General features: G+C 48.6%; 9 protein-coding genes across 9 annotated transcripts; 5 read left to right on the top strand and 4 right to left on the bottom strand.

Moving 5' to 3' along the window:
• Window positions 1-1,377: 1,377 nt before the first annotated feature.
• On the top strand, window positions 1,378-1,807 carry KD926_009499 (uncharacterized protein; the record flags this gene model as incomplete). The annotated part of the gene is made up of 2 exons (XM_053102144.1): window positions 1,378-1,435; window positions 1,497-1,807. The coding sequence occupies 2 exons, from the start codon at window positions 1,378-1,380 to the stop codon at window positions 1,805-1,807; spliced, it is 369 nt and encodes a 122-aa protein (XP_052954337.1).
• A 309-nt stretch (window positions 1,808-2,116) lies between these two features.
• Window positions 2,117-3,109, bottom strand: KD926_009498 (ketopantoate reductase family protein; the record flags this gene model as incomplete). Its single annotated transcript, XM_053102143.1, has 1 exon — window positions 2,117-3,109. The coding sequence occupies one exon, from the start codon at window positions 3,107-3,109 to the stop codon at window positions 2,117-2,119; it is 993 nt and encodes a 330-aa protein (XP_052954336.1).
• Window positions 3,110-3,656: 547 nt separating this feature from the next.
• On the bottom strand, window positions 3,657-5,284 carry KD926_009497 (TauD/TfdA dioxygenase family protein; the record flags this gene model as incomplete). Its single annotated transcript, XM_053102141.1, has 6 exons — window positions 3,657-3,778; window positions 3,837-3,916; window positions 3,975-4,074; window positions 4,126-4,284; window positions 4,338-4,490; window positions 4,873-5,284. 6 exons carry the CDS (start codon window positions 5,282-5,284, stop codon window positions 3,657-3,659), a joined length of 1,026 nt encoding a protein of 341 aa, XP_052954335.1.
• Window positions 5,285-5,925: 641 nt separating this feature from the next.
• Window positions 5,926-7,581, top strand: KD926_009496 (putative pantothenate transporter; the record flags this gene model as incomplete). The annotated part of the gene is made up of 5 exons (XM_053102140.1): window positions 5,926-6,158; window positions 6,209-6,619; window positions 6,673-6,720; window positions 6,772-7,247; window positions 7,304-7,581. The coding sequence occupies 5 exons, from the start codon at window positions 5,926-5,928 to the stop codon at window positions 7,579-7,581; spliced, it is 1,446 nt and encodes a 481-aa protein (XP_052954334.1).
• A 478-nt stretch (window positions 7,582-8,059) lies between these two features.
• On the top strand, window positions 8,060-9,496 carry KD926_009495 (putative dimethylaniline monooxygenase; the record flags this gene model as incomplete). Its single annotated transcript, XM_053102139.1, has 1 exon — window positions 8,060-9,496. The coding sequence occupies one exon, from the start codon at window positions 8,060-8,062 to the stop codon at window positions 9,494-9,496; it is 1,437 nt and encodes a 478-aa protein (XP_052954333.1).
• A 1,102-nt stretch (window positions 9,497-10,598) lies between these two features.
• Window positions 10,599-15,229, top strand: KD926_009494 (dynamin family protein; the record flags this gene model as incomplete). The annotated part of the gene is made up of 10 exons (XM_053102138.1): window positions 10,599-10,611; window positions 10,673-10,819; window positions 10,888-11,051; window positions 11,324-11,579; window positions 12,527-14,391; window positions 14,452-14,704; window positions 14,763-14,810; window positions 14,860-14,925; window positions 14,978-15,037; window positions 15,087-15,229. 10 exons carry the CDS (start codon window positions 10,599-10,601, stop codon window positions 15,227-15,229), a joined length of 3,015 nt encoding a protein of 1,004 aa, XP_052954332.1.
• A 796-nt stretch (window positions 15,230-16,025) lies between these two features.
• KD926_009493 (uncharacterized protein) lies at window positions 16,026-17,888 on the bottom strand (the record flags this gene model as incomplete). The annotated part of the gene is made up of 1 exon (XM_053102137.1): window positions 16,026-17,888. The coding sequence occupies one exon, from the start codon at window positions 17,886-17,888 to the stop codon at window positions 16,026-16,028; it is 1,863 nt and encodes a 620-aa protein (XP_052954331.1).
• A 2,946-nt stretch (window positions 17,889-20,834) lies between these two features.
• Window positions 20,835-21,684, top strand: KD926_009492 (uncharacterized protein; the record flags this gene model as incomplete). The annotated part of the gene is made up of 2 exons (XM_053102136.1): window positions 20,835-21,396; window positions 21,524-21,684. 2 exons carry the CDS (start codon window positions 20,835-20,837, stop codon window positions 21,682-21,684), a joined length of 723 nt encoding a protein of 240 aa, XP_052954330.1.
• A 692-nt stretch (window positions 21,685-22,376) lies between these two features.
• chsA (chitin synthase I) lies at window positions 22,377-25,687 on the bottom strand (the record flags this gene model as incomplete). The annotated part of the gene is made up of 6 exons (XM_053102135.1): window positions 22,377-22,391; window positions 22,448-22,951; window positions 23,012-23,413; window positions 23,466-25,103; window positions 25,175-25,350; window positions 25,669-25,687. The coding sequence occupies 6 exons, from the start codon at window positions 25,685-25,687 to the stop codon at window positions 22,377-22,379; spliced, it is 2,754 nt and encodes a 917-aa protein (XP_052954329.1).
• Between the last annotated feature and the right edge of the window lie 18 nt (window positions 25,688-25,705).

The following is a 25,705-nucleotide window of genomic DNA, read 5'->3' as shown; positions in this document are numbered from 1 at the left end:
GCTCCCAGGGACTTGAGGGTTGCGTTGTGAGCTTGGACTATTTTCAAGCTCACCATCGTTATTTCGGTTCTCGGTTGATTGTTATTAGAATTGATAGCAGAATAGAGATTAGGAGACGGAGAAGCTCAAGGGTTTCCTCGCTGCGGTGAATGCTCTTTTAGCTTGCGGTGGCTGACGTGAGCCACCCACTAGGTAGTGTACAGTACAGCACGTGGATCCAAGAGACAGAACAAAGGAAAGTTGTAATGTGTCATAATTTTTACCAATGTTACAACTTACATGGTAATGCAATAGACATTTTTCAGCTGTTTGATAAGTACAGAGTTATATTGAAGATAAATATTTGAAAAACTTCGCCGGTTTTGCCAGAGGCCCAGCTACACGCTTAGGCTCGAAGAAAACTAGCTCAAACTAAAGATAACTCTTGTGACGTTCTGAGCATGCAGCAACGCGCTACCCTAGGGTGTTTGCATAGTTTGCACTGTTTGGTTCGTTTGTCTTATATAGTGGGTTTGTTTACTGCTTCATGCAGTAAATCGCTGTTTTCTTCTTCTTCTTTCCTCAACCTAGTGTTTCGTAACTAGCCTACAATAAAGAATATTTCTTCGTTACTGAGGTTATCACAAAACAGAACTAACGATTCTGCCCAGAAGCTTGCATTATCATATCTGAACTACTTTTCTATTAAGCAATAGGCTCTGCGGTTAACCTGGCGAGGGGCTGGCTAGTCAAGCTTGCCTCGCCCTGTCTCGGTGTCTCATCTCATCCCTGGTTCCCGAGTGTAAGGTGCAGGAATAAACTACGGATCCAATCACCGTACTACATTATTGCAAGGACGGGGTCCTTGCACTAAGTAAACCAACGTTGCATGCCGCTGTTATCGAGCATTAGGGGAGGTCTTAATGGTCTGACGCCAAGTCAGCTCACACGGGATCCTTACTTTGTTGATGCATTCAGGCGATTGGTATATATGAACTGAGGCTCATTCCTTTGTATATGTGGCTGCTTTATAGTCAGCGTCCTCGGATTTTTTCCAGTGAAATTTGCCAGGCTTCGCTCAGCTGCAATTAGATAAACCTTTTTTACGAGGCAAAGTTGCCCCGTTGGTAGCCAAGAACTTTCATATTGACTGCGAATGCAACCTACCAAATATAGGACTCCACTGCTAATCCTCATGTAACCATCTCGAATAGACAGAGCCTCAACTCATGCATTTGACAAGATGGAATTCAAATTATACGTTTGAAACCAGCTCATCTGAAGGCAAATTACCTTAGCGACATTGACGTAACTCTTTCTTGAGCTCCACATCTTGATCCCTATAATGACATTTCATCCAGGTTGATTACGGCAATGAGAAGTCCAACAAGCCCTCCGATGCCATTTGGGTCGTCGACGCCAACAACGGTGACATCAATTCCGGCTATGGCGGAGAGTACGTTATAAATTTTAATCTTCATTAAACTTTCCAGTGATCCCTGTACTGATTGTTGAAGATTCGTATGGCTCGTCCCCAAGTGGACTTCGCAGCGTGACAACTCCGTCACCAGCGTCCGCATCATCATCCAGGGAGACGCCGACGGTAACTTCAAAGATCTTGCCAAAGGAGCCGGCGGCAAATACCGATACCTCCGTCTGGCGTCTGGAGCGGAGCGGCAATGAGAAAATCACTGATATCCGTATTCTTCGTCGCGACCACGAAGTCAACTACGATACTGTCAGGTCCTTGGGCTTTGAGGGCATCAGCACCGATATCAACGATGGACGAGGCAAAAGCTTCCTTTACTTGGTCTGGAAGAGCGAGTAGGTGGGAGTGGGAGGTTTCTAGGTAGCCAAATGCTTGCCGGGCTGAGCCAATGTTCTTTTCGGTGTTACTTTGGGCTTCTTGATGTTTCTTGTTTTACAGACTGATCTTAATGTGCTGTTCTTTCAAACTGGGGATTTATTGTCCGAGAGGTTCTCGCATCAGTTCATCTTCCACATTGTAGTAGAGTCTTTCTTTGGTCTATAACACTGGCTAAGATGCGCAGACTGGGAATGATTCCATTCGCGCCTGATGATCCATCTATCATCATCTATATACAGCCCCGTGACCTATCTAATTATCGAAGTATCTCTATTTCCCAGTCTCGACCATAACATCATATCTCCCTTTAGCCAACGCGTATACAGTCTCCAACTTCGGCATTTCCACCCCCATTCTTCGCCCCAACCGCACTGCATTACCCACAATCGCCTCTACCTCAAACGGTCTTCCCATTCTCACATCCTGCAACATACTCAATGCTCTCCCCGTTCCTAGTTCTGCCCGTTTCTTCGAGATAGCAAACAACTTCTCCGCCTCTTCTTCATTCACCCCTGTCACACCAACCTTTCTCGCCAACGCCACCACTTCCATCATAACACCCCACACTAGGTCTTTCGCAAACGGCGAAGTGACTAAAAACCCACCATCCGTGCACATGGATAGGGCACCAGTTGGATTACACGCCGCATTTAGCATGAGCTTCTTCCACCTTGCTTGCTGAATATCCTCGAACACACTGGCCTCGCCTCCTCCGGCCCGCATGGTCTCCGCAAGCTTCGTGGCAGCATCGATGTGACCCTGCGGTGCGGTGGCGGGATACGTGCCCAGTTCAATCCTATTCAACGGTTCCGGGTGTTGAATGACCCCCGGCTCGGTCTGTGTAGCCGGGAGGTAGATAGCCCCGCTAATGAGCGGATTGTCGGGGTAGGCAGCAGCAATGGGTGCTTCGATATCAATGCCGTTTTGCGCCAGCACAATGGCCGTGGTGGAGCGAGACGGGTTTGTCAGCGCGGGGCGGAGCTGCTCCGCGAGGGAGGGTGTGCTGTCAGGGAAGCATTTCGCTGTGACGATGATGTAGTCGTAGGTTTTGTCGCGGGGAAGGTCGTTGACGCTCCGGTAGACGTGATCTGGTCGGTAGGTGACTGTGCCGAAGAGTGCGCTGGTCAGGGTGAAGCCGGATGTGCGCACAGCGTCGTGGTTGGAGCGGCAGATGGCGGTTACGGTACAGCCAGCGCGTTGCAGTTGGTGCAGGTAAATGGCACCGACACTGCCGACGCCATAGAGGAGGATGTTTAGCGGCATGGTTGGGCGGTGTTTAGTGTGATACAATGTGTATTAGGGTAGGGACAGGGAGCGTGGTTATTTATCTTACTTTGGGGGTAGCTTATTTGTTCGTTAGTTCAATCAATGGTCTACTTCTGTGATTGCCCTCTAATTGGTCGATATACAGTTGGAGATAAAAATGACTCATCAGATCACTATCTGTTTGTCACCAAGGCTGCAGAGAAGACTAGCTTTGCCTACCTATATATCATCTTATTCAAGCTTAGATTTAGGCTAGTTTGGAGGTCTTATTACGAGGTTAGTCCCATCGTTGAATCCATACCAAAGAATGTTTCTTAAAGTTTGGTTTGAGGGTCTTCGGGAACTGATCCCGCAACGGCTTCACCACCCGAATATAGAATCAGTTGCAAAATGTCAAAGAATGGAAGAAACAGAGAATTCTGAAAGGCTGAAGTCCACTATTGGCTCTTCCAGTATTTATAATCAATAGAAACATATTGGGATTGGTTTCAATACCATCATAGTCCACAAAACAACCTGACTAGCAAATCCCTACTACTTCAGCTCAAGCTGGAATTTTCGGCCCATCCCCAATGTCCTCATTATTTTGCTCTCCCTCTTTCAAAATTTCGTTTTTTTCACGAGTTTGACGCTCTAGACGGCTCTCGCTTGCAGGATCCAAGTAAGCTATTATTAATTAGTTCAAGCGAGATTTCATCATGTCATCAGTCAATAGTCGACTTACGCTTCTCCCCAAACACTGTTGTCCGTATTCCCCGTCTAGCTCCTTTATACGTACCGGGGATCACTCTGTGAAGACTGCATCTACACAAGTTGTGCCACATTAGCTGTTTTCTTGGCACCGTTATCAAAAACAACATACCTATTATCCCACATCGCGACACTTCCAATCGCCCATTTCCATCGAACATAGTGATCGTCAGCGGCGTGGATATGATATGACAGAAAGTCCAATAGCTTGTCTAATCAATGTCAACACCATCCATTTTGGTAATAATGCCATAAATGCCTACCTGACTCGAGCTTCTTCAGTTCAGCAAATCCCGTCACGAAACCGGGGTTGACATTTAGGGCTTTCAGTCCCGTGACTGGGTGGGTGCGGACCGCAGGGTGATGCGTGTCAATTGGGGGGCGGTTGGGTCCCACGCCCCAGAGGTCCAGAATAGTGTCATCTTTGATGATTTAGTATTTCTTCCCTCCAGAGAGTCTGAAACGGAAAACTGACATTGCAGTCTAGATGTGTGTACGGCGTGCAGGCCGTCAAGGAATCTTCTGTACGCTGTGCTAAGAGCGTCATAGAGTCCGTATTGGGATACCCACGCGGTATCTCCGCCTACATCAGGATGTTCTTCCATCCGAAGAAGAGAGTATGATGGCGCTATCTGACATAAGTAGATTTCGAAATTGCGAGAATGGCCGAACTTACGATTCACTTCGAAAGATGTATCTGCGTGGAACTCGCCGCTCGGCTTCGCGGATTAGACGGTACTCATCGCTGCTATCGATGATGGGACTCACCCATGGAGTATAGTTTGCAATCTCTCGGTGATCCTCTCGACTACCATGGATGTTCACGAACTGCTTTGGTCAATTATGTGTCCCCTAATCTACCTTGGAAATGAATTACTTTCTGGTCCTGTCTCGTTGTTAGATATGACCTGGAAAAGGAATGGCGATTGATACCTTCTGCGCAGGATGTTTATCCAATACCCCTTTGTCCTTCCATTAGCTCCACCATATTGTTCAAAGAAGTATCTCACCGTAGTGCTCAAACAGCTCGACCTGCTTCTCTGTTGTCAGGTCCTGATCCCGGAAAAACACCACTCCACGCTCATTCACAAGCAAAGCTAGTTCATCTAGTTGTTGCCCGCTCAGTTGCGACAGCTGCACATTTTCAAGTACAGTGCCAATTGATTCAGTTAGATCTACGTGTTTCGCGATAGAAAACAAAGCCTTCTTTTTCTTGTCGGCAAGAAAGGCCCGATCCTTCGGCGGGGTGAACGGGTCGCGAATGGGGTCAGGAGGGACATGGTCTCTGATCTTGGCGTTGAACTTAGGATGAAGTGTTACTGGAAAACCCGAATCTGGAGAAATATGTTTGCGAGATTCCAAGTGGGCCATGATGTTGTCGATGTCGCTCTTCGGGGAACTATGTTGGGTCGCATGGCTCATCTCGGGCCTAGGAGGACGAATTTATAACCCGCAATATTTACAAACGTTATGGCACAATGAAAGATTCAATGGAGTGAATCGCTATGTTCTAGACCCAAGTCATTTAATTATGGTCAGAGTGTCAGCTACTACTAAGCAGGTACCTTATCAGCCGGAAATGCCAATATCGACGATCAATGGTACAATACTCGCTTATGAATGGTACAGTATTGATGGCGTTAGCAGGACCAACCATTTAACATGACACATGCACAACATTGGTTTAATAAAACATCGTGGTTGGCTAAGGCTGCAAATTGTATATATTAAGTTGTTATGATACCATCAGCCCAAACCACATAGGGAAGGTGGCTTTCAGAATGACACCATCATTCTCGGCAATCACTCCATCCCACCCGAGAACAAATTGACATTTCTATGAAGCAGGTGTATGCTGCTTGGCATAACGCCAATTTGTTCGCTAAAATGTTTGTCTCTTTCTTTGGAACGGGGATTCTGTCATAGTGGAGGCAATGCCGGACATGTGCCGAACATGATGTCCCGATTGAATCCCTTACTTCTAAAAAGTAACGGGGGCATATAAATATTCATTTTTCGATTCCAAATTCACTCAGGATACACGACACTACGTGCTTTCCGATATGGATCAATCAAAAGAGCTCAGCACTAATACCCATGAGTTATCGGCGGAGGTGCCCACGCACGAAGGGCCATGGATCCGATTCTTGACTTTCGTGCGATGGTATCCAACTGATATGACTTATTTGGAAAAACGATTGGTGATGAAACTCGACCTTCTAATCTTAACATTTGGATGTTTGTCTTTCTTCACAAAGTATCTTGATCAACAGGCCATCACCAACGCTTATGTGTCGTATGTCGCATTCTTTCTCCATGCCGGATTATCACTGATGGATAACGCAGTGGAATGAAAGAGGATCTCGGACTCCAGGGAAATGAAATCAATTATATCACCACCGCATTCTGGGTAGCGTACTGCGTATCCATGATTCCGGCATGCTATTTCCTTACTCGGAGTCCGATCAATATTATTCTGCCAACGCTCGAGGCAGGATGGGGACTGTTTACTTTTGGCTGCGCGTGGGCTCAAAACCTAACGACAATCTACGCAATGAGAGTCCTTATCGGTATTTGCGAGTCCTGCTCCTTTACTGGTGTTATATACGTGATTGGATCGTGGTACAAACCTCAGGAGATTGGGAGACGGGTCTCCTTGTTCTTCATCGCCTCACCCCTGGGGACTATGTTCGCTGGGTATCTACAAGCGGCGGCGTATACTAATTTAAACAACACGCATGGCTTAGCTGGGTGGAGGTGCGTTTTGAAATCAACATCTTGAATGAACAGGACTCATTTGACTTTTCTAGATGGCTATTTATTGTTTGCACCGTTATCACCATACCCATATGCATTCTGTATGTCTTCGACTAAGTTCTTTGGCTTTATCTATATACTAACCAAAGCAGAGGTTATGTCGCCTTCCTCGATGTTCCTCACCGCGCAAAACCACGCTTCCTCACAGAGAAAGAGCACGAGCTAGCCAATTCTCGTCTCGTTGGTCTTACAGCTCCCAGTCAACTTACTGTTTCAGTCGATCTTTTCAAAAGAGTACTCGGTCGCTGGCACTGGTATGTATTTGTTGCGCAGTGGATTCTAGTCGACCAAAATTTTCTCGCTTCGTCGACTCCATTCAACCTTTATCTGAAAGCTAAGCCGGAGATCTATTCCGTCTCGAGGGTGAACACTTTACCGACTATCGCGACGGCCGTTTCAATTGTCGCTGCTTTAATCGCCGGTACTGTTGCCGACAAGACGAGAAACATTTGGCTCCTTTGTATTGTTGTCTCGCTGCCGGTGATGTTGGGTCTAATCTTGCTGGTTGTCTGGGATGTTGGGGAAGCTGGGCGCCTTGCGGGTTTTATTCTCACTGGTGCCGAGGGTGGTAAGTTCTCCTTTCTCCTATCATTTCAAGATGCTATCTGACGCCAATCTCTATAGCAATGAGTCCACTTACTATGAGCTGGGCGACCCTAACCATGGCCAATGATGCCGAGGAACGCGCCATTGTAACGGCTAGTATGAACGCAATCGGTCAGGCCATGTCTGCTTGGACGCAGCTACTTCAGTATCCTGCAGTAGAGGCACCGAACTTTCGCAGGGGATTTATTTCGAATTTAGCGACGACCGTGGCGCAATTGGGTGTAGTGGCGGTTATCGCAGTACTTACTCGGCATGATCGACGGCACAAGGGAAGGCAGGTGTTTGAGACTAGCTAGCGCAGTCACCCTCTCACTAATATTGATTAACTTTAGGTTCTCCTCGGGGTTGCTTTTATCAGGTCCTGATAACTATGTAAAATAGATGTATCATATTTTATTTACTTTAGCTGTGTGCGCGGTAAGAGTTTTTTTTTAGGAGCAATTAATTTTTTAGTATGGCCAGTATAGTCCGCCCTAATTCTGTGCCTTAAGACGTGTCCCCGGATAGCGTCCGACAGCAAAGCTCATTCTAGCGCGGATCACGTCAACAACGCATCCCCAATGAGAGTTCAGATCAATGTCTCCTCTCCGGAGTTTAGAGTAGCTTCCTCTTACTATGTTGAGGTTGAATCATGTCGACAGGGTGGGGTAGCTTTGCGCAAGGGTTTCCTATAAATTGCTGATGCGTTGTTGCGGGCGCTCTAAACAACGACGAATCTCCAAACATTTCATCGATTAATATCTTATCCTACATTCCGGCTCCCAGTAATAAACAATGGGCCCTCGATATCGTCGTGTCGCTGTTATTGGAACCGGCCCCTCCGGTCTCTCCGCCGTCAAGGCTCTCAGCGACGAGAATGTGTTCGACACAATCCGCGTTTTTGAACGGCGAGATCAGGTCGGTGGACTATGGCACTACGATCCTACACCTGATCCATTCCCAAGTCCAACCGCATCTCTACCCATTCGCAATGAGATTCCCTCCAAATTACCTCAATTCACGCCCCCTGTGTCTGAAGACACTACCGCCCGTACAGCTATCTACGACACCCTAGACAGCAATGTCGGCGCAGCCGCAATGGCCTTTACGCACACCTCCTTCCCGCCCGTCAATTCAGCCCTCTCTATCAAACAATTCGGCCATAACAACCCTTCGAGGCCCTTCCGTGTAGTCGCAGGGTACCTAGAGGATCTTTTCCGCGAGTATCTACCACTTGTATCTTTCAACACGACCGTCGAGCGGGTCGAGAAACAAGGATCTAAATGGGCCGTCACGCTGCGCAAATCAGACCAGTTGTATCGGGGCGTGCCGCGCGATTACTGGTGGCAGGAGCATTTTGACGCCGTGGTTGTCGCATCGGGTCATTACAACGTCCCCTTGATCCCAGATATCCCGGGCCTCGATGTCGCCTTTAAGGTGCACCCCGGCAACTTCGAACACTCGAAGGCGTTCCGTTCGCAGAATGACTACGTCGAGAAGAAAGTCGTCGTGGTAGGCGGGAATATCTCGTCCGCTGATATCGTGGCGGATCTGCATCGCGTCGTGAAGGGACCGCTTTATCTATCCCAGCGAGGCTATAACGAGGCGCTGGAATCCGTTTGGAAGATTCCCGGGGTCGAGCAAAAGTCCACGATCTCGGGCATCGAGACCACAGCGTCCGGGATTACCGTGAAATTCTCCGATGGCTCCACCGTCCCCGACGTGGACAAGATCATCTTCGCGACCGGGTACAAACTCTCGTACCCGTTCTTGACGCCAGACCCTGTGACGCCGAATAACCGCGTCGCGGGCTTCTACAAGCATGTCTTCAAGATCGGAGACCCCTCGCTCGCACTAGTCGGCCAGGTCCGCGCGGCTATCAGTTTCCGAGTATACGAGTACCAAGCCGTCGCGGTGGCGCGGTACTTCGCCGGCACAAACGCCAAGACACTACCGAGTGAGAAGGAACAGGACCTGTGGGAGCTGGAGCATTTGAAGTATAAAGGTCCGACGGCATTGTTCCATGAGATCAAGCCGGATTTCAAAGACTATTTTGACTTCCTGCGTGATTTGGCTGGCCCGCCGGCAGAGGGAAGCAAGGGGTATGATCTGCTTCCGTGGGATGATTCGTGGGCTGAAAAGGGATTCGCCATCTTGCAGCATAAGGATGCTTATTGGAAGTCGTTAGCAAGGGATGCGGAGTTGTCAGCAAAGGTGAGGGCGAGGTTGTAAAATTGTCATGTTAATATGGAATAGCGTATTAGTAACAAGAAATGTGAAGATATGGGTTTGGTGCGATCCAGATTATAAATTTACAACGTTTGCCCTGGAGAACACTGATCGAAGATTTGATCGATTTAATAATATTCTCCTAGTCTCTCTGTTCTTAAGTTGAATACACACTAGAATATACCACCAGCCCTTGGAATGCGTGTGTCATAGTCGCAAGGTTCCTGAGGCGTCACCTTAAATAAGATAGGTCGACAGATACACTCCAAAATGAGAGCTTCTGAAGATCAAACTCTCCTAAGCCTAGCAACTTAGTTAACATATATGCCTGTACAACATCCCACTAGGTTCTAAGCACGTCGCCTCGGCCGAGCCAAGAGAGCCACTCAGCAGCTTAAAAGAATGCCTAGACTCAGAAAATCAATTCTCTTATCGCAGGCAGGAACTGACGTCACTGGTTTGAATTCTCTAGCCAAATAGGCTACGATGTTTGTATGTGGATGTTCCCGTTAAGTCGGGAGTTCTGGCCAGATGATCGAATTATATCCTGGGAATTGCGCCAAACTATCGTATACCTACATCCATTTGCTTAGGAGTGAGTGATTTGCCAGAACCTCCGATTTAATGTGGTATCGACTAATCCTACTTGGTACTGAGTTGATTAGGGGACCGTGGAGGGGATAACTAGTCTGTATCACCTTCACTGCTGCCCAATTCTCTTGTAGGAACTCAGGACATGGCCTCTCTGTGATACTTTACCTATGCAGGATTGACTCAGCCATGACTCTGTGCAACGTTCAGGCTCTGAGCGCAGGTCTCCAGGTTGCATTTTACCCCTCCGTTTATGTCTACCTGTTCATGTCACATTTTTGATCTTTGACCCCATGGTTGGTGGGCAGGTGATTGACCTGAGACATTCCCTACTAGGATGCACAACCATTATCAATGTTCATTCGGATTCCCAGGCGTCGCTATGGTCGATTGGTGGTTGTCGCAACACTTTTGATCATATTCTCCTTGCTATTCCCAAGAACCGAAACTCAACCTGACATCCACGAGCTGAGTGAGAGATATCCTCTTCTATGGCATCACGTTCACTCATCTAATGGGACAGGGGGGTAAGTCTCAATGTAGCCTAATCTTATCATGAGCAGAAAAGCTAACAATATACAAATCAAGCGTGGTACGTCCCACCACACTGGATCCAACCTACGTCGCCACCTCCTTCCACGATCGTTGACGCTGCGCGCCTTGCCTCCCAATATGCAATCTCGAATAACGACACTATACGCTCTCGGAAATTCCGCTACTCGTGCATCAGCAATGGTCGGATATCAATATCACACACTGGCCGGACAGCATCCGTCAAGGCGCAGAGACCTGGCTGAAAACAGCTATATCGGACAATATGGCATACTTTCTCTGGGTTGATGAAGGAAAGCAGTTGCTCTTGGATACATATGAGCCTTCCTTCATCGGTAATTTTCACTCCCTGCCAAGGGATATAGAGCGCAGCGACGTCTTTCGGGTCCTGGCTATTAAGTGGTTTGGTGGCATCGTATGTTCCCGTTTCTCATTTGCTACTCATCATCTAACTCAAGTCATGCGATGAACAATATGCAGATATTGACACACATCTCCTCCGTCGCCCAATTTCATGGCTAGAGCCATCAGACCTTACCCCCTGGGTTGAACCATCCACAAACAAGACCCACCCTTCTCTTTTCGATAGTGACAAACACAACCCAATCCGTGCCATATTCGGCCTCGAAGCAGACTGCAACCCGAACGAACACCTACTGGCGAAGCGGCTACTACTTTCCTGTTCAGTTAACGCAGTGGGCATTCGCCGCTGCACCAGATCATCCCGTCCTCTCGCTCTTCGCGAATCAAACATCAGAGGTGCTGCGTGCCGTGTCAGTCCGGCATCAAGGAAATCTAAATTCTCCTGCAGCAAAACAGGAGCTGATGGCGTTTGATCCATTGGTTCTGACGGGGCCCGCGGCAATTACGGGGACCGTTAAGAATTGGTTGGAACAGACAGAAGGTGTAGATTGGAACTCTTTGACTGGACTGATAGATGGAGGTAGGAGCAAGAGAGTCGGGGATGTGGTGGTGCTGCCCATCACGTTTAGGTGAGCGACAAACGTCCATTCCTATCGTTTTACATATTCGTTTCTTCTATTTTGAACCGCACCAGGATTCAAAATGTATCACGGCTAATGATGTGAGTAATATTAGTCCAGGACCACCGAAACGACCCAATAAAGACAGGAAGCCGGTTACAGATCCTTCTGCGAGGTTGTCGCATGAGGCGCTGGGGAGCTGGAAAAAGTTTCATCTAATTGTGGAATATGGAAAGTTTTGTCGAACAGTGTTTGGAATGTGCAGGGATTGGAGTAGAGCATAATATCTCCTACAGTTAACAGGTAAAGGCGGTTCCTATCTTCATGTTATTGGACAGAGTTGACGGGTTAGGATACGGCCTAGTTTGGATCACATGTACTACTTCATGATAAGGACCATTTTCTAAACTTCAATGCCTTCCAGGCAGCTTGGATCACTAGGGATTACCTCCAGGCGCTTATCAATCAACCAACAGGGATGAATGACAAATTTCCGCCCAACGCCGGACAAGCGCCGAAACGGCTTCAACTTTCCGCATCGGGAAATCAGGGCTGGCGATCCCCCTGTAGCCCAGACCTATATTTAATCTGCCTTGCACGTTGGCCAATTCAAAGGGGAGGCAGTGCCAACACCTAATTTAGTGCTACCCCATTCTTTTCCAAAAACAGATCGCTTGTGGTGACGGGAGAATTGTGATGCAGGGATGTGACCGGGGTTAAAACATCGACTTATGCAAAGTCACTACGCCGCAGCTCTAGCGGCCCCCAGCCTCGCAACTTCGCATCTGTAGCACCTTCGCAGTAGGCATAAAGGTTGATCATGTTCCCCCTATTCCGAGCTGTGCATTTCTGTTCATTTCCTCCTTCCACATCTCTTATCATCTTACTCACATCATGTCTTCCGCAGCGCAAGATGCTGCCCTGCACCAATTGCAGTCAGAGCAGTCCAAGCTCCTTGATCGCATTGATGAGCTCCGCACAATTGGCGTTGGGGGCCTTGTGGAGCTCCCACAGCTGATCGTCTGTGGGAATCAGTCCAGCGGAAAGAGCTCGGTCCTTGAAGCTATCTCGCGCGTTCAGTTCCCAACCAAAACCAGCCTTTGCACTCGCATTGCAACAGAGGTCATTCTCCGACGTAGCGAGTCTATGAGCATCAAGGTATCAATCGAGCCCGGACCCTCAAGAACCGATGAAAAGAGAAAAAAGCACTTGCGATCTTTTTCCCCTGAATCGATTCCGGACAGCAACAACTTGGGGAAATTAATTGAGGAGGCTCAAGCGCACATGGGAGTCGATAGCTCTGAGGATTCAGAGGACTCAGGCTTCAGCGATGATGTGCTGCGAGTGGAGGTTTCAGGACCCGACAAACCCGAACTGACGCTCGTTGACCTCCCTGGGCTCTACTACTCCATCAGCAAGGACCAGGGTGCAGTAGGGCGAGACATTGTCCATGCTTTGACCGAGAGATACATGAAAAATACTCGAAGCATCATTCTCGCCGTCATCTCGTGCAAACAAGATTATCATCTGCAACAAGTCCTAAATATTGCTGAGCGATTCGATCCCCGCCGCGAACGCACTATGGGAATTATCACACACCCCGACAGTGCCTCTTCTGGCTCTGAAGAGGAGGAAATTTGGCTGAAGTTTGTCCGGAATGAAAAGATTCGCCTCCAATTGGGATGGCACGCACTACGGAACCGCGATTACGGCACGCGCGAATCTTCGCACAAGGAGAGAGACGATAAGGAAAAAGAGTTCTTCAGCAAAGGGAGGTGGTCGTCTATTCCTCGAGACTCTGTCGGCATCGACAGCTTACGCAGTCGTCTCAGCGATGTTCTTCTGAAACACATCCGTCGCAATTTGCCAGCACTCATTGCGGACATCAAAGAGAAGGTCGCGGAGCGTCAGCTAAACCTACGGAAGCTCGGTACTCCCCGTGCGACCATCCAAGAACAAAAGGGGTTCTTGCTTCACATCAGTAGCGCCTTCGAGCGAATCACCGGTCAAGCCCTCAATGGCATGTATGACGATGATTTCTTCGGTGGCTTTGATCCGGAATCGGATGAGCAGGATTTCCGACGTCTTCGCGCGATTATTCGCGGACGCAATGAGTACTTCGCAGAAGCTATGGAGGTCGCAGGATACCGTCGAGAGATTGTTTATTCCCACTCAAGGACCAAACGAGAAGATCTTTCGTCTAATCCTTACCTGCAGGACTGGAAGCCGACTTTGGTGGATCGAAAGACATTAGAGCTCGAAGTCAGTAAGCAGGCACGCAAGAATCGGGGACTTGAAATGCCCGGAAGCGCCAATCAGTTTCTTGTCGGTGATCTATTTCGCGATCAGTCCAAGCCATGGGAAGAGATTGCGAGAAGCCATTTGATGGCGACTTGGGAATCAGTTCGATACTTTGTTTCCCTCGTGCTAAAGCATCTGACCGACGAACACACATCTTCACTGGTTTTTAGGGATCTATTAGAGCCTGAACTAGAGAAGACTAGAGAGAGTCTGCTGGACAAGCTCGACGAATTGACTTTCTATCTCAAACGAGGTCATCCACTACCAGTCGGAAAGAGTTTCCTTGTCCGGATCCAGCAGGCGAGGAGAGATCGTGAGCTCCAGAGATTCAGATCAGCACTAGGAAAACCCATTGATCCAGCCACTGAGCTTGCTTTCAGTGAGCTCGAGGATGCCTTTGCGAACCTCAGAATTCGCGCCGACGAGCATGCAGCCGCTGAGATCATTGACGAGATGGAAGCTTACTATGAGGTGTGTCGGCATCTATCTCATTGGTCCTATCACAGTTCTAACATCTAACCCCTTCTTTAGACCGCTATCGTGACGTTCGTGGATAACGTAGCCACACTGGCGATTGAAAATTGTCTTCTTCGCCCTCTGGATCGAATACTCACCAGCCAGACGATCAATAATATGAAAGACGAGGAGGTCCAGCAATTTGCCGCCGAGCCTTCCCATATCCTGGAAGAGCGCGACCGTTTAAGTGGCGAGCTGGCGAAACTTCAAGCGGGTTTGCGGGCATTTGGTCCATTCAACATTCACCCTCCATCAATGCCGCCCTTTGGTAAGCCCTTCCTCTCTCTAATATGATGGATCGCGATCTAATAAGGCTACTCCCGTAGGCTCCAAGGCAAAATTGCCTTCTACTTCCTCAGACTCGATCTCTTCAGGTAATTAGCTCTCTGCCATGTAGCAATCCCATGTTAACACTCACTCTAGGCCAAGGGTCCTCCACTTCACCGAGGCCTTCATTTTCGTCGCAAAGTCCCACTGTGACATCATCAGGTGAGCTCTACATCCTATCTCTCCGCGCGGCACAAACTAACAAACCCTCAAGCCTCGGAGCCCTTGTCTGAGTCCGAAACTGCTCCTGGGCCCTTGTCCAGAAACTCGAAATGTGAGCAATCATGAACTTTGAGTCTATGCACTGCTGACAACTCTTCCAGTCTCTCAAGATAAATTCCAGCCATCCTTCTCGAGTACCTTCTCTAAACCCACCGCCACGCCTACTCCGTTCACGTTCAAGTCCATTGGAACCGGTCCTTTTAATGCAGCACTAAATCCGAGCACCAAAGGCTTCAACTCGTAGGGACAGCCAATTCTTCTTTCTCTTGCCGTTTCAAAATCTATTGCTCTATTGCGTCGGCCTCCGAAACAATTTTTGTGTTGATCTTTTCTCTATTTTTGTCAAGGCGATCAGCTTATGCTTCTTAATGTTCTAGTTCCGTATTCAGTTAGTTAACTATATGTTCATCAATTCTAGTGAGCTTTGCCATAAAGCGCTCGATGCAAAAACTAGACAGTGGAACTATTGGCGTCATATTTGCTGTAGAGCGCCCTTTGATGAGTATTCCCCTGAGGTGCGGCATTCCACGTCTATAGGTTCTGCCTTTGGCTTACCGTGTTCATTTGACATGTAGGAATTGAGGCTAGGCGATTATCAACGAATGAAACAATAAACCAACCCTGGATTGTGCTTTGCGAAAGTCGATCATGAGTATGGAAACGTGAAGTCAACAGCCCGAAACTACTGGAACACTCCCCAACTCCCTCATGAACAAAGTCGCTGTGATAAAACCGACCACTAGGTTGGTCACTTCGAGCTGGTGGTGGACATCGGAGGCGAAGCGTCAAGAGAAGATGACAAAAGGACTAGGTATCCCGATCTGGGGAGTGATGGTAGACTTGAGGATCATCGCATAAGAATATTCATCAAGCTCCAAGAATATGGATTTCAGAGAAAGCATAGCATATGCAGTTTGTTCGGCACGAATACACTAAGTTCCATTGACACATCTACTATCGACAGTGTCACATCCTAAGCACAAAAGACTTTACATACATTAACCATCACCTAGGCTTCTAAGCATCTGAGCGGTATCTTTCTAGTAGATACCCCATTTAATTGGTTGGTCTTTAATATTGCCGGTGCAATTCATCTCTCCCCTCGCTCCCACCTTGCTATCCCTACTGAACCTCTTGATAGAGTCTCTGATAATATCAATGGCATTCTGTCCACCGATGACGAAGTTCACGTTGCCATGAACCTTGGTAGCTTCCACACCAAAAGAACAAGACCCGAACGAGAGAATCTCTCGATGTCTCTTGCCAACCACCTGGTGGGTATAGTCGGTGCTGGCATCACCCTCGATATTCTTGATAATGGTAAGACAATCATCAATGCTAGGCGATGCGTCACTGGTTTGGTCCTCGAAAGTCGACTCACGACATGTGTTCTTGCCTGGCGGGATATCGCAGGGATAAAAGTAGTTGGAGCCCTTCTTGCCTATCTTCCAGGATTGAATTGCGCGTTCAGCGCTGCAGACGGGGATACGGATGAAACCCGGTGCCATGATGTCGGCATCTATCAAATTTTCCATGGTGACTTTGTCAATCGGTTCCCCAAAGCCGCCGCGATTCTCCTTGCCATTGTGAATCCACGTACGGACAGATCCCTTGACCAGGTCTTCTTTGGGGAGTGATTCCAGGCCCTGGGGCGTCGAGAATTTATTTCCTTTGTTCGGATACACGAGGTAGTAGCGTTTTTCTTCAAGGCAGACACCAGTGGCGTTCATTGTGTTGTCGTCGAGGTAATTGCTGAGCGGTCTATCTTCATCACACCCATAGCCCGAGTCAATGATGAATGTGTAAGTTTGAGAGACCTTCCAAAGCGCAGGAATTACAAAGCCGAAGAATTTCTTTTGAACATTGGGCCTTATTTCATTATGGGCATTACCGAACTGGGGCCCCCCTGTTTCGAATGCACCGTCGGCGAGCTTTCCGTTAGATATCGTGCTCCAAAGAGTCTCTAGCCCTTCTTCTGTTCCGCTGAACAACTCCGCGAGTGCATGAGAAGCAACATGGCCCCAGCCAAAGGTTACCTGACCCATATAATCCGAGAAGTTAGCCGGTGATAGTACCCACGAAGGTTTATCCCCGTCTAGCATGTCATGGGCGATGCTGGGGTTATTTCCGATTAATATTATAGTAATGTCCTTAGGATTCTCAAGTAAGCTACTTTTCTGAAAGAAGTATGGTCTCTCTTTGAGATCGGTCTTGATGAATGGTCCGGCGGTGGAAAGGGTTCCGAGGGAGAAGAGGTCCGTAAGCACGAAGAGCCATTTTTCAGTATCCTGTTCCGGTGAGATTGGCGCAAATTCTTTCTCCAGTTCTTCAAGTACGGTGCTCGAAATCCGAGTGAACACGTCAAAAGCGTTATAGTACATTTCGTAGTAGTGATGAACCTCCACCAGCGAGTTCCAGATAAGCTGCGCCGCAGGTCCAGAAAACGATCCGTCTGCACCTCTTGGACAGTCTTGTGGGAGGCAGCTTCCGGTCCCTATTTCCCCACAGTTGGAATCCAGGACCTTGAGAGTGTCTGTGACTGACTCTATGAAACTCATATGGCCCTTTTCGGTCTCTTTCCAGATCCTGACCACGTCTCTCCATGCTGCATCCGCATTCAACTGCTTCCACTGTTCGGAGGGCGTGTAGTAAGAGAAGTCTACAAATACTGGATGAGTGCAATCGAACTCGGTCCAGTTGCCACTTCGTGTGTGATCCGCCCTTTTTGCACACTCGCTCAATACGCCCGAGTACTTTGTCGGTCCTGGGCGATCGTGGTAGTTATGCAGATCATGACTCGGAGTGGAAGGGAATGGGTGTTCTGGCGTGCCTACAGCTTCATTGGTGGTAATAATGAAGCCAACAACCCCAAGTGCTGCCGCAAACCATGACGAAGTCACCATTCTTGTACAATACGTCTGAGGGAGAGCATGATGGTAAGCATATAAGTATTTAAAATGAGAATGAGAAATTATTCTCGGAAAGTGGTCTTAGTACTGTTTGGAAACCTCTTCCCCTTTCATAGGGTCCTCGCGTCGAGTCATTGAACTTTCTCTCATATGCTCTGCCGAGACGTCGCATCGCTTCAACTTGGCTGAAAACCCTGGGACACACCCTGGTCAAGGCCTTGGCAATTTCATAGCGATTTGGAGAGAGCTAATTTCCGACCAAACTTGGCAGACTATCGCTAAAGCTCAGTGCCCTTGTGAGAGGGGACTACTGGCGGAGATCTCTAGCCTTGGAGTAATCAGTAGCGTTCAGTCCAGTCGGCCAATGGGTGAACCAGCCGCCACTAAAATAGGTACTTTCTAGGTGCATACTGTGTACATACAGGGGCCCTGTCCGCTGTGCACGGTTATAGAATAGTTGATATCTAATTGCGGCCGTAGGGCCGTCCTCGGTGCCCTTTTGCTGAGACGCTTGTTCTGTAGTGCGAAAACTCCTGACAGGCTTCCCGGTTAGCCAGTGGCTCATCTCAGGTGATATCTTTCTTGTCTAATCTAGCATTAGATTACTAGGGGAAATTGTGTGCAATCTGCTCTTAATCACTTAGCTTTTTCCGATGAGGACAGAGAGATGATGCCCATCGAAGTTGCGGCGTGGACGGAGCATAAGCGCATGCGCGATTGAAACAAACTAGATACACAATATCCTCGGGGGTGGATTGTCAGAGACGAAAGTATCATTATGAGATCTGCTCTATCTAATAATACGCGGAATGAGTACAGGTTTAAATTCATATCAAAACGAAACCAATCGCTCCCAAAGCAGTTAGCAAACAAGATACGCCGATGGCCATCAGTTTCTCGGCGGCATTCTCTTTCTTCGGGCAATCGGATGGCGGTTTGATACCCTTGCAAAGCCGTGCCTTCCAGGAGGCCGACATACTCCCAGCAATATTCGAGTCGATCTTGACCCGGCAAGGATCTGGGGTGGGAGTCGGGGTGGATGAGGCCACCACGGCACATGTCTCACCTCCATCCCACTCCAATTCGGCAGGGACTCTCATAGTATGACTGGTAACATTTATAGCTAGCCCTAGTTATCCGGGGCATGTCTTGTTGGCTGTAGCAGCAACAAGGTCCATCTTCGGTGCGGAATTCTTGATGGTGAATGGGACAGGCAAACTTGAGATATTGTAAATCATATCATCGGGCCAATCTGGAACAAAGATATCTTCACCGCAACTGTCCCAATGCACAGTCCAGACCGGTACCCAACGACCTTCGGTCTTGAAGTTGTCCTTGTAGAAATCGTACGCAAAGTAGGGTTCGTGGTCAGACCAGTTTGTCTGTCTCAAATCGTGACACCAGCTAACGGTGTCGTTTCCCCCCATGTTTTCCCGATTCCATATGTTTTAAGAAATGTAAAAATTGAGGAATTTCGCGCGCTCGGCATTTTGTACAGCAAAGACAACAGGGAAGTCTTCGGTAGGCGCATATGTCTCGTTGCGCGGGAAAAACCAGGTCAACCTCGACCACATTAGATGCTTTGACAATGGTGGTCGAGCAGAGGACGAGCAACCAGGAGAAGCGCATGGTGAGGAAAGGCAAATATTTCAAAGTGCGATGCAGAGTACATTTTCTAACACCTTCTACCCATAGACTAATCTATCGAAATGCCCCTAGCAAGCATTCGATAGGCCGGGGGATTGGCACAATTAATAGTGGAGGGCGCTAAGCCCACAGGGTGTGTGCCCCGAGGAAAATCGATTATCTATTGGAGTCCACCCTAGTTCCGGCTAACTGGAAATGGTTCTTAGGGTACACCGCAGCGTTACAGTGCCTTATTTCTGGGTTGGGGCAGGGCTGCGGTATCTCCTGATGCTCATATCGTGCCCTGTGAGGCTGGAACTGACCCCTTTTCCACGGACCTCTGGCTTGCATCGAATCGGTCTCACCTATACTGATTTACTTGGCCACAGGTGAACATGGCTAGCCACCTATCTCAGGCACAGGACAGACCAATAGACCAGGGTGCTAAGTGTGAGAGCTTTGCAAATAGCACAGAACAGTATCAAAAAAACTGGCCCCTGATATCATCTGCCCTACCCTCAACTGCCTGTTCTGGATTGCGAGTTTATCTAGGCACTGGATTTAGGAAGACGGAGGATCCGATCTACCTACGGGACCCCGCAGCGCAAGTCTGCCATGCCCTAATCATATCAATCGACAATACATTTAAGTATGCTTAAATCCTTTGAATTACGGTCATTGTACGAGTTTGATTCGGAGAGTACATGCCTTAACGAACACGAAGAGCCGGGTAATAGCACAATTCCAGCTTTTCGTAGGTGACTGTCATTGCACGCATCAGGATCTATTGTGTTTTTATGATTCCTGTTGATCCAGATGGACTAATCTTTTGCTCCAGAAAAACAACAAGGAAGCAGACGTAAATTTATAAAACAATTAACCAATTCCTGTGTATTTCAGCTGTTACTTTTGGTAGATACAAAGCGTTCGACAAAAGTTAGAAAAGCCGCGAACAAAGTACAGGTATATATTCTATAGCAGTTTACCACGAAAGCCCCAACCAGAATATATCAACTTAAAGCTCTTGCAGAAAAGACTACCGTATCTCATGATGGCTCGACATAAATCACTGAAGTAGGAAAACCCCATAAAGAATCACGCACTCTACCATTGAAAACCCAGACCATCTATGTACAGCCCAACATAACTCCAATCCAAGACCTTATACACAATGACTAAGTTTATGCAAGCATAACTCCTATCTTATCGCACTTCTCAAACAACTACACCACATCACCCGCAACCATCTCCAGCTCTCCGCAATCCCCAAGTCTCCCTTCTTCCCCGAGAATTACACCACGAAGGGCAAAAACAATGGACCCGGACACCTCCCCCTCCCCCGCCGACGAACCGCCCGTGTTCAACTACATCCTCTCCTTCCTCCTCGTCGGCGTAGCATGGGGCTTCACGACCCCTTTCATCCGCCGCGCCGCAGCAGACTTCAACGCGCGCCAGGAACTCCATCAGCAATCGCATGACGAATCTTCCTCCTCCCCATCCAACCCACAGGACCCTGACGCAACAGAAGAACGAGAACTCCAATCTCGCCGTCAACGCCGCCATCGCGACGAAGCGCACTCGGAGCAGGAAACGGCGCCGCTGCGCGAAGGCGGAGGGTCGGAATCGGATTCAGATGAAGACGAGGATCATCCGCCACCGGAGGCGCGTCCGGCTTGGATGAACCAGAACCAGAACCAGGGTCGAAGCCAGACTTCTTCGTCCGTGAAAACGAACGGGAAATCGAGTTGGTTGAAGACGAAAATCATCGGTGTCTTTTGGACGGTGGTGAATTTGTTGCGGACACCCGCGTATGCGATTCCCCTGATCGTTAACTTGACGGGGAGTGTGTGGTTTTTCTTGCTGGTTGGAAAACATGGTATGTCTTCCCCCTTCTCTCTCTTTTCCGACCTTGTCGTTTCATCTCATCATATTCCATGAGGAATGGCAACTTGCGACGATCTGTACAATACAGTTGGAACTAACATTCAACCTTTGTCCGATAGAACTATCCCTCACCGTTCCCCTGGCCAATTCAAGCGCATTCCTATTCACCGTGCTAGGAGAATGGTATGTTGAGCGCAAGGTCATCGAAAAGGAAACGTGGTTGGGCATGGCGCTTGTGTTGGGGGGAATTGCGATTTGCGTGAAATCGAAGGGATCTTGAACACACTCTTTCTTGCCCAGTGTCTCTCCAACAGTTCTTTGTGGATTTGCAACGTATATATAATTGGGTATCTAGCTGGCTAGTGCATAGTTGTTGATTAGATTTGTTGGATAGGTAGTGCATTGATTTGGTGTTCGGTTTCGGGCTCGGTGGTGTTTAGTCGGACGAAGACTTAGATGTGGAGATAATGACCTTGGATCAATGGGTTGGAAAGGGCTAAAAACAATCGCTGCAATTAGAAGAGCCATGAGGAAGGGAGACCAGATGAAAAGAGCAAAAAAAAATGCATCATCCGTGAATCGAACACGGGCCTCGTCGATGGCAACGACGAATTCTACCACTAGACCAATGATGCTAGTGACTTGTTAAGTGCTTCAATCTTTGACCTCATGAGCCAAGCTCAAGCCCACATATCAAACAAGTCTTCAAAAATCGTAGGTAGACTCGACCCCGAAAATGTCCAAATCATAGTGTACATCATTGCATTGTATCTCGCGTTATCAATATTTATAACAAAACATAAGTCACTGGGTATGTTCGCCATGCCATCAGCATCATGAGACATCGTCAACGGAATACCACATGAGCCTGCAGTGGTAATCAAGATCAAAACAGAAGCCATCTATCTATCAATCAAAAAGGAAAAATTCATCGCATGCAGACATATATCATAGTACACGCGCCGGAAGGGATTAAACACCCCGGAACTATTAGACATTATTAGTATACCATTGCTATGATATGGGTAAAAGGTTAGGCTTACCATTCGCACGACCAAGTACCACATAGCACCCATGAACTTGAAAATCGACAGACCGGCCACACTCCACAGCACGACGGCCATGTAGATCTCGGCACGCTCGTTGTCGTTCGAGTCGCTGTCCTTGCTGTTGTCAAGGTTTTCCAGTCCCGCCGCGCTCAGCACAACGGCTGCCAGGGCAAAATTGCAGAACACCCAAGCCAAAACGACGGCACTTCGGAATCCCTTGTAATAGTCTGCCTGTTTCTCTTCTTCCGGGACGTTCTCAACTTCCTTGGGTGGTTTCTGTGCGAATTTGGACAGCTCGGAATCGTACTGCGCGTTCAAGTCGCCATCGTCCTGAGGAATGTTGACGTCCACCTTACCACCGGGCTTGAGGTTGGCCGAGGGCAGCTTCTCTGCTTTGTCGTCACCTTTGGTACCCCAGGTGATATCGTGCGTATTACAGAAAGCGTAGATGTTCAGCACGTTGATGTAGGTCGGAGTGAGCAGGATGTATTGAATGAACTGGTGACTGATTAGCAAGACGATTACATGGTCCCCAAAGAAGTAACCACGCAGACTTACCGAAGTGAACATGTGCCACGGATCGAGGAAGATGAACGACGCAATAAACCACATGACATAGGTTGACCCTAGTGAGACAATGATGGAGAAGAACGTCGTGTTGGTGAACAGCGTCGAGAAAGTAAAGTCGCCCTTTTCTACCTCCTTCTGGATGGATTTCACCGTAACAAATACTGCTGCAAATGCGAGGTAAATCATGATTCCAATCCAGAAGTAGACCATCGTCATGTAGAACTTATTGGACCCGCCTGGTCGGTTACCCAAGGCCAGTACGAAACACGTGACGAGAGTTGCGAGATAGAGCCATTCGAATACAACTCCAAGCACCTTACCAACGGTGTTGAGAAGATCCTCGGAGCCGAGATACGTTGTAAGGATGTGGAAAACCAAGAAAAAGTTGCCCTAAAAGATGGGTTAGTAAATCGTCATTGACAGTAGACAAGGGCGCGCTTACAATTCCAAACCAAGCAAACAGCATGTTGATAGTCTGGTAAACAAATTCGATCAGGAGCATTAACTTGCGCAGATGACTGTGATCGCTTCTCCAGATCTGGTAGAAATGCGCGATCGCATAGACCGCCGCGAAGAAACTACCGTTCAACCATCGTCGACGCTGCAGAATGAATTCGGCCATGCGGTCAGGCACATCGGTTTCACCAGTCGAGGACTTCACGTATTGAAGCAGCCAGCGGCAGTTTCGCTTGGTCACAATTTCGAAACACAGAATTCGATCCTCGGCAAGATACATATTGGCCGTGAAGATACCGGCATTGGCACCATGCATCTTTTCACCCATGAAGTATCGCTCCAGAGGTCCCTGGCCGTTCTTATCGTTCTGCAGTGCGACGTATCGGTAGGCGGAGAAAGCACCGGGAAGCACAGTAATGAACCCGAAAGACGACTCCAGTGGCTTATCCAGGATGTTACTGAGCTTATACTCGAAGTTCTGTCCAGCCACCAGCGGGTTCAGCAACTTCTTTCCGTGCGACAACATGACCTTAATTTCACCACAAGCACCTCCGCACATCGGCTCAACGTCGAACGCCTTCCACAAATGGTAGATCGAGTCCTTTCCAGGCTTCGTTCCGGCATCCAGAAGCACACAAATGTTGGGATCTAGCACCCGCCCGAAAGCCTGGAAGAACCAACGATGCGAGTTGATCTTCTTCTGGTTCTTTTCCTTCAGACAGAAAAGCATCTGCACGGGAACCCCAGAGCGCTGCTTCATGTGAACTTGAGTACCCTTCAGCTCGAGACCCACCTGGGTGGTGTACTCGTAAATATGCGCCGTGACGTCTTTGCCGTTAACCTGCTGCTTAGCGATTCCGTCCTGATAGACACCCAAACCAGCCAGCACCGCACGTGTGCGGGGGTTGATTTTGGCACGACCATCGCTAATCACGCAGACCACGATCTTTTTCCACGCGTCCTTGCCCCAAGTCTTGCTGTTGTTCCTCGAACACATGTGCTCAATGTTCTTGAACACACCAATCAAGGTACGCGCAAAGAGAAAGTCATCTTCGTTGTACATGGTGATCACGATGAAGAGTTCGGTGTGTCGGGGTTTAGCGAACAGCTTCTGTCGCAGCGTGAAGCGCTCTTCGAAAAAGTCCGCCGGGTCACAAGTGGCTGCGGAGTAACGCATATGTGTGAACTCGTCACGGCCCGGGGGTTCGGCATGGGGAACCTGGTTGAGCAGCTTCGGCGCGATGGGACAATCGAGAACGAGGTTTCCGTTGAACAACTGCACTTCCTTCACAGTCTTCCACCGGCGGATCGGAGCAGGACTCGGGGAGGGCTCGATCGGCGGCTCGTCCTGATACTCATCGCTGTAAGGATCGGGTCCAAATGGGTTCTCAGGCTGGATCATCGGAACCCGGTCATCATGGTAAGCATTCTGGTGCTCGGGGTATTGGCCCAGGTCGTAATCGTCTTCCGGCGTAACGGCGGGATGGTAGGGTTGGGTGTAATAGGCATCGTGGTGAGCCTCGGGGTTTACGGAATATTCGTAGCCCGGATAGGTGCCCGCCGGATGGTGGTCGTCGTAATGTTCGTTATGGCCGTAAGAGTTAGGGAGTCGTTCCACAGAATACTATTATGCCAAATCTGTCAGTCGACCTCTATTTTTTTATTTGCTCCGTCGAAAAGAGTTTTTGAGCTCACGGTAGGTTGTTCCACCAATCGGTCACTGGAAGGCATAGGCAGATGCCCTCCCGGGGCGTAAGGGTTGTCGGACAGCTGGTAGCCGTTCAACGGCCGACCCGGCGAGGGAGATCGAGCAGAGAGTTGACTAGGATTCATCATAGGGGAGCGACCGTCGTCTTCCCCGTAGGGGTCTCCTAAAGGTCAATTGTAAGTATACAAACGATGGACCGAGCGCGTGGGACGCAGGGCGAAAAAGCGACGACAGAAAACCCAAGGTGAAACAGAAGATCAGGTCAAATGCACGGGAACAGAAGTTGCCAGCATTTGAACGACGTTCACCGTTCACCCTGAGAATCAATAACCCCTTGGTCGGAGAATTTCCCGCCAACTAGAGTTTCAGGCAGACGTGATGCGGAGAATGGGGGATTAATGCGCGACAATCCACGGCGGCGTCGACCCAGAAAGCTTGATGCGCACGACGGAAACGAAAGGGATAACGGGACTAAACTAACCCAAGCGATTGTAGGACATGGTGATGGGGAGTTATTC

This window comes from Aspergillus affinis, assembly GCF_023601865.1.
Source record: "Aspergillus affinis strain CMG 70 chromosome Unknown NODE_69_length_187866_cov_87_282759, whole genome shotgun sequence".
Classification (NCBI taxonomy): Eukaryota; Fungi; Ascomycota; class Eurotiomycetes; order Eurotiales; family Aspergillaceae; genus Aspergillus; species Aspergillus affinis.
The sequence above is the reverse complement of the archived record's forward strand: the minus strand, read 5'-3'. Positions and strand labels throughout refer to the sequence as shown.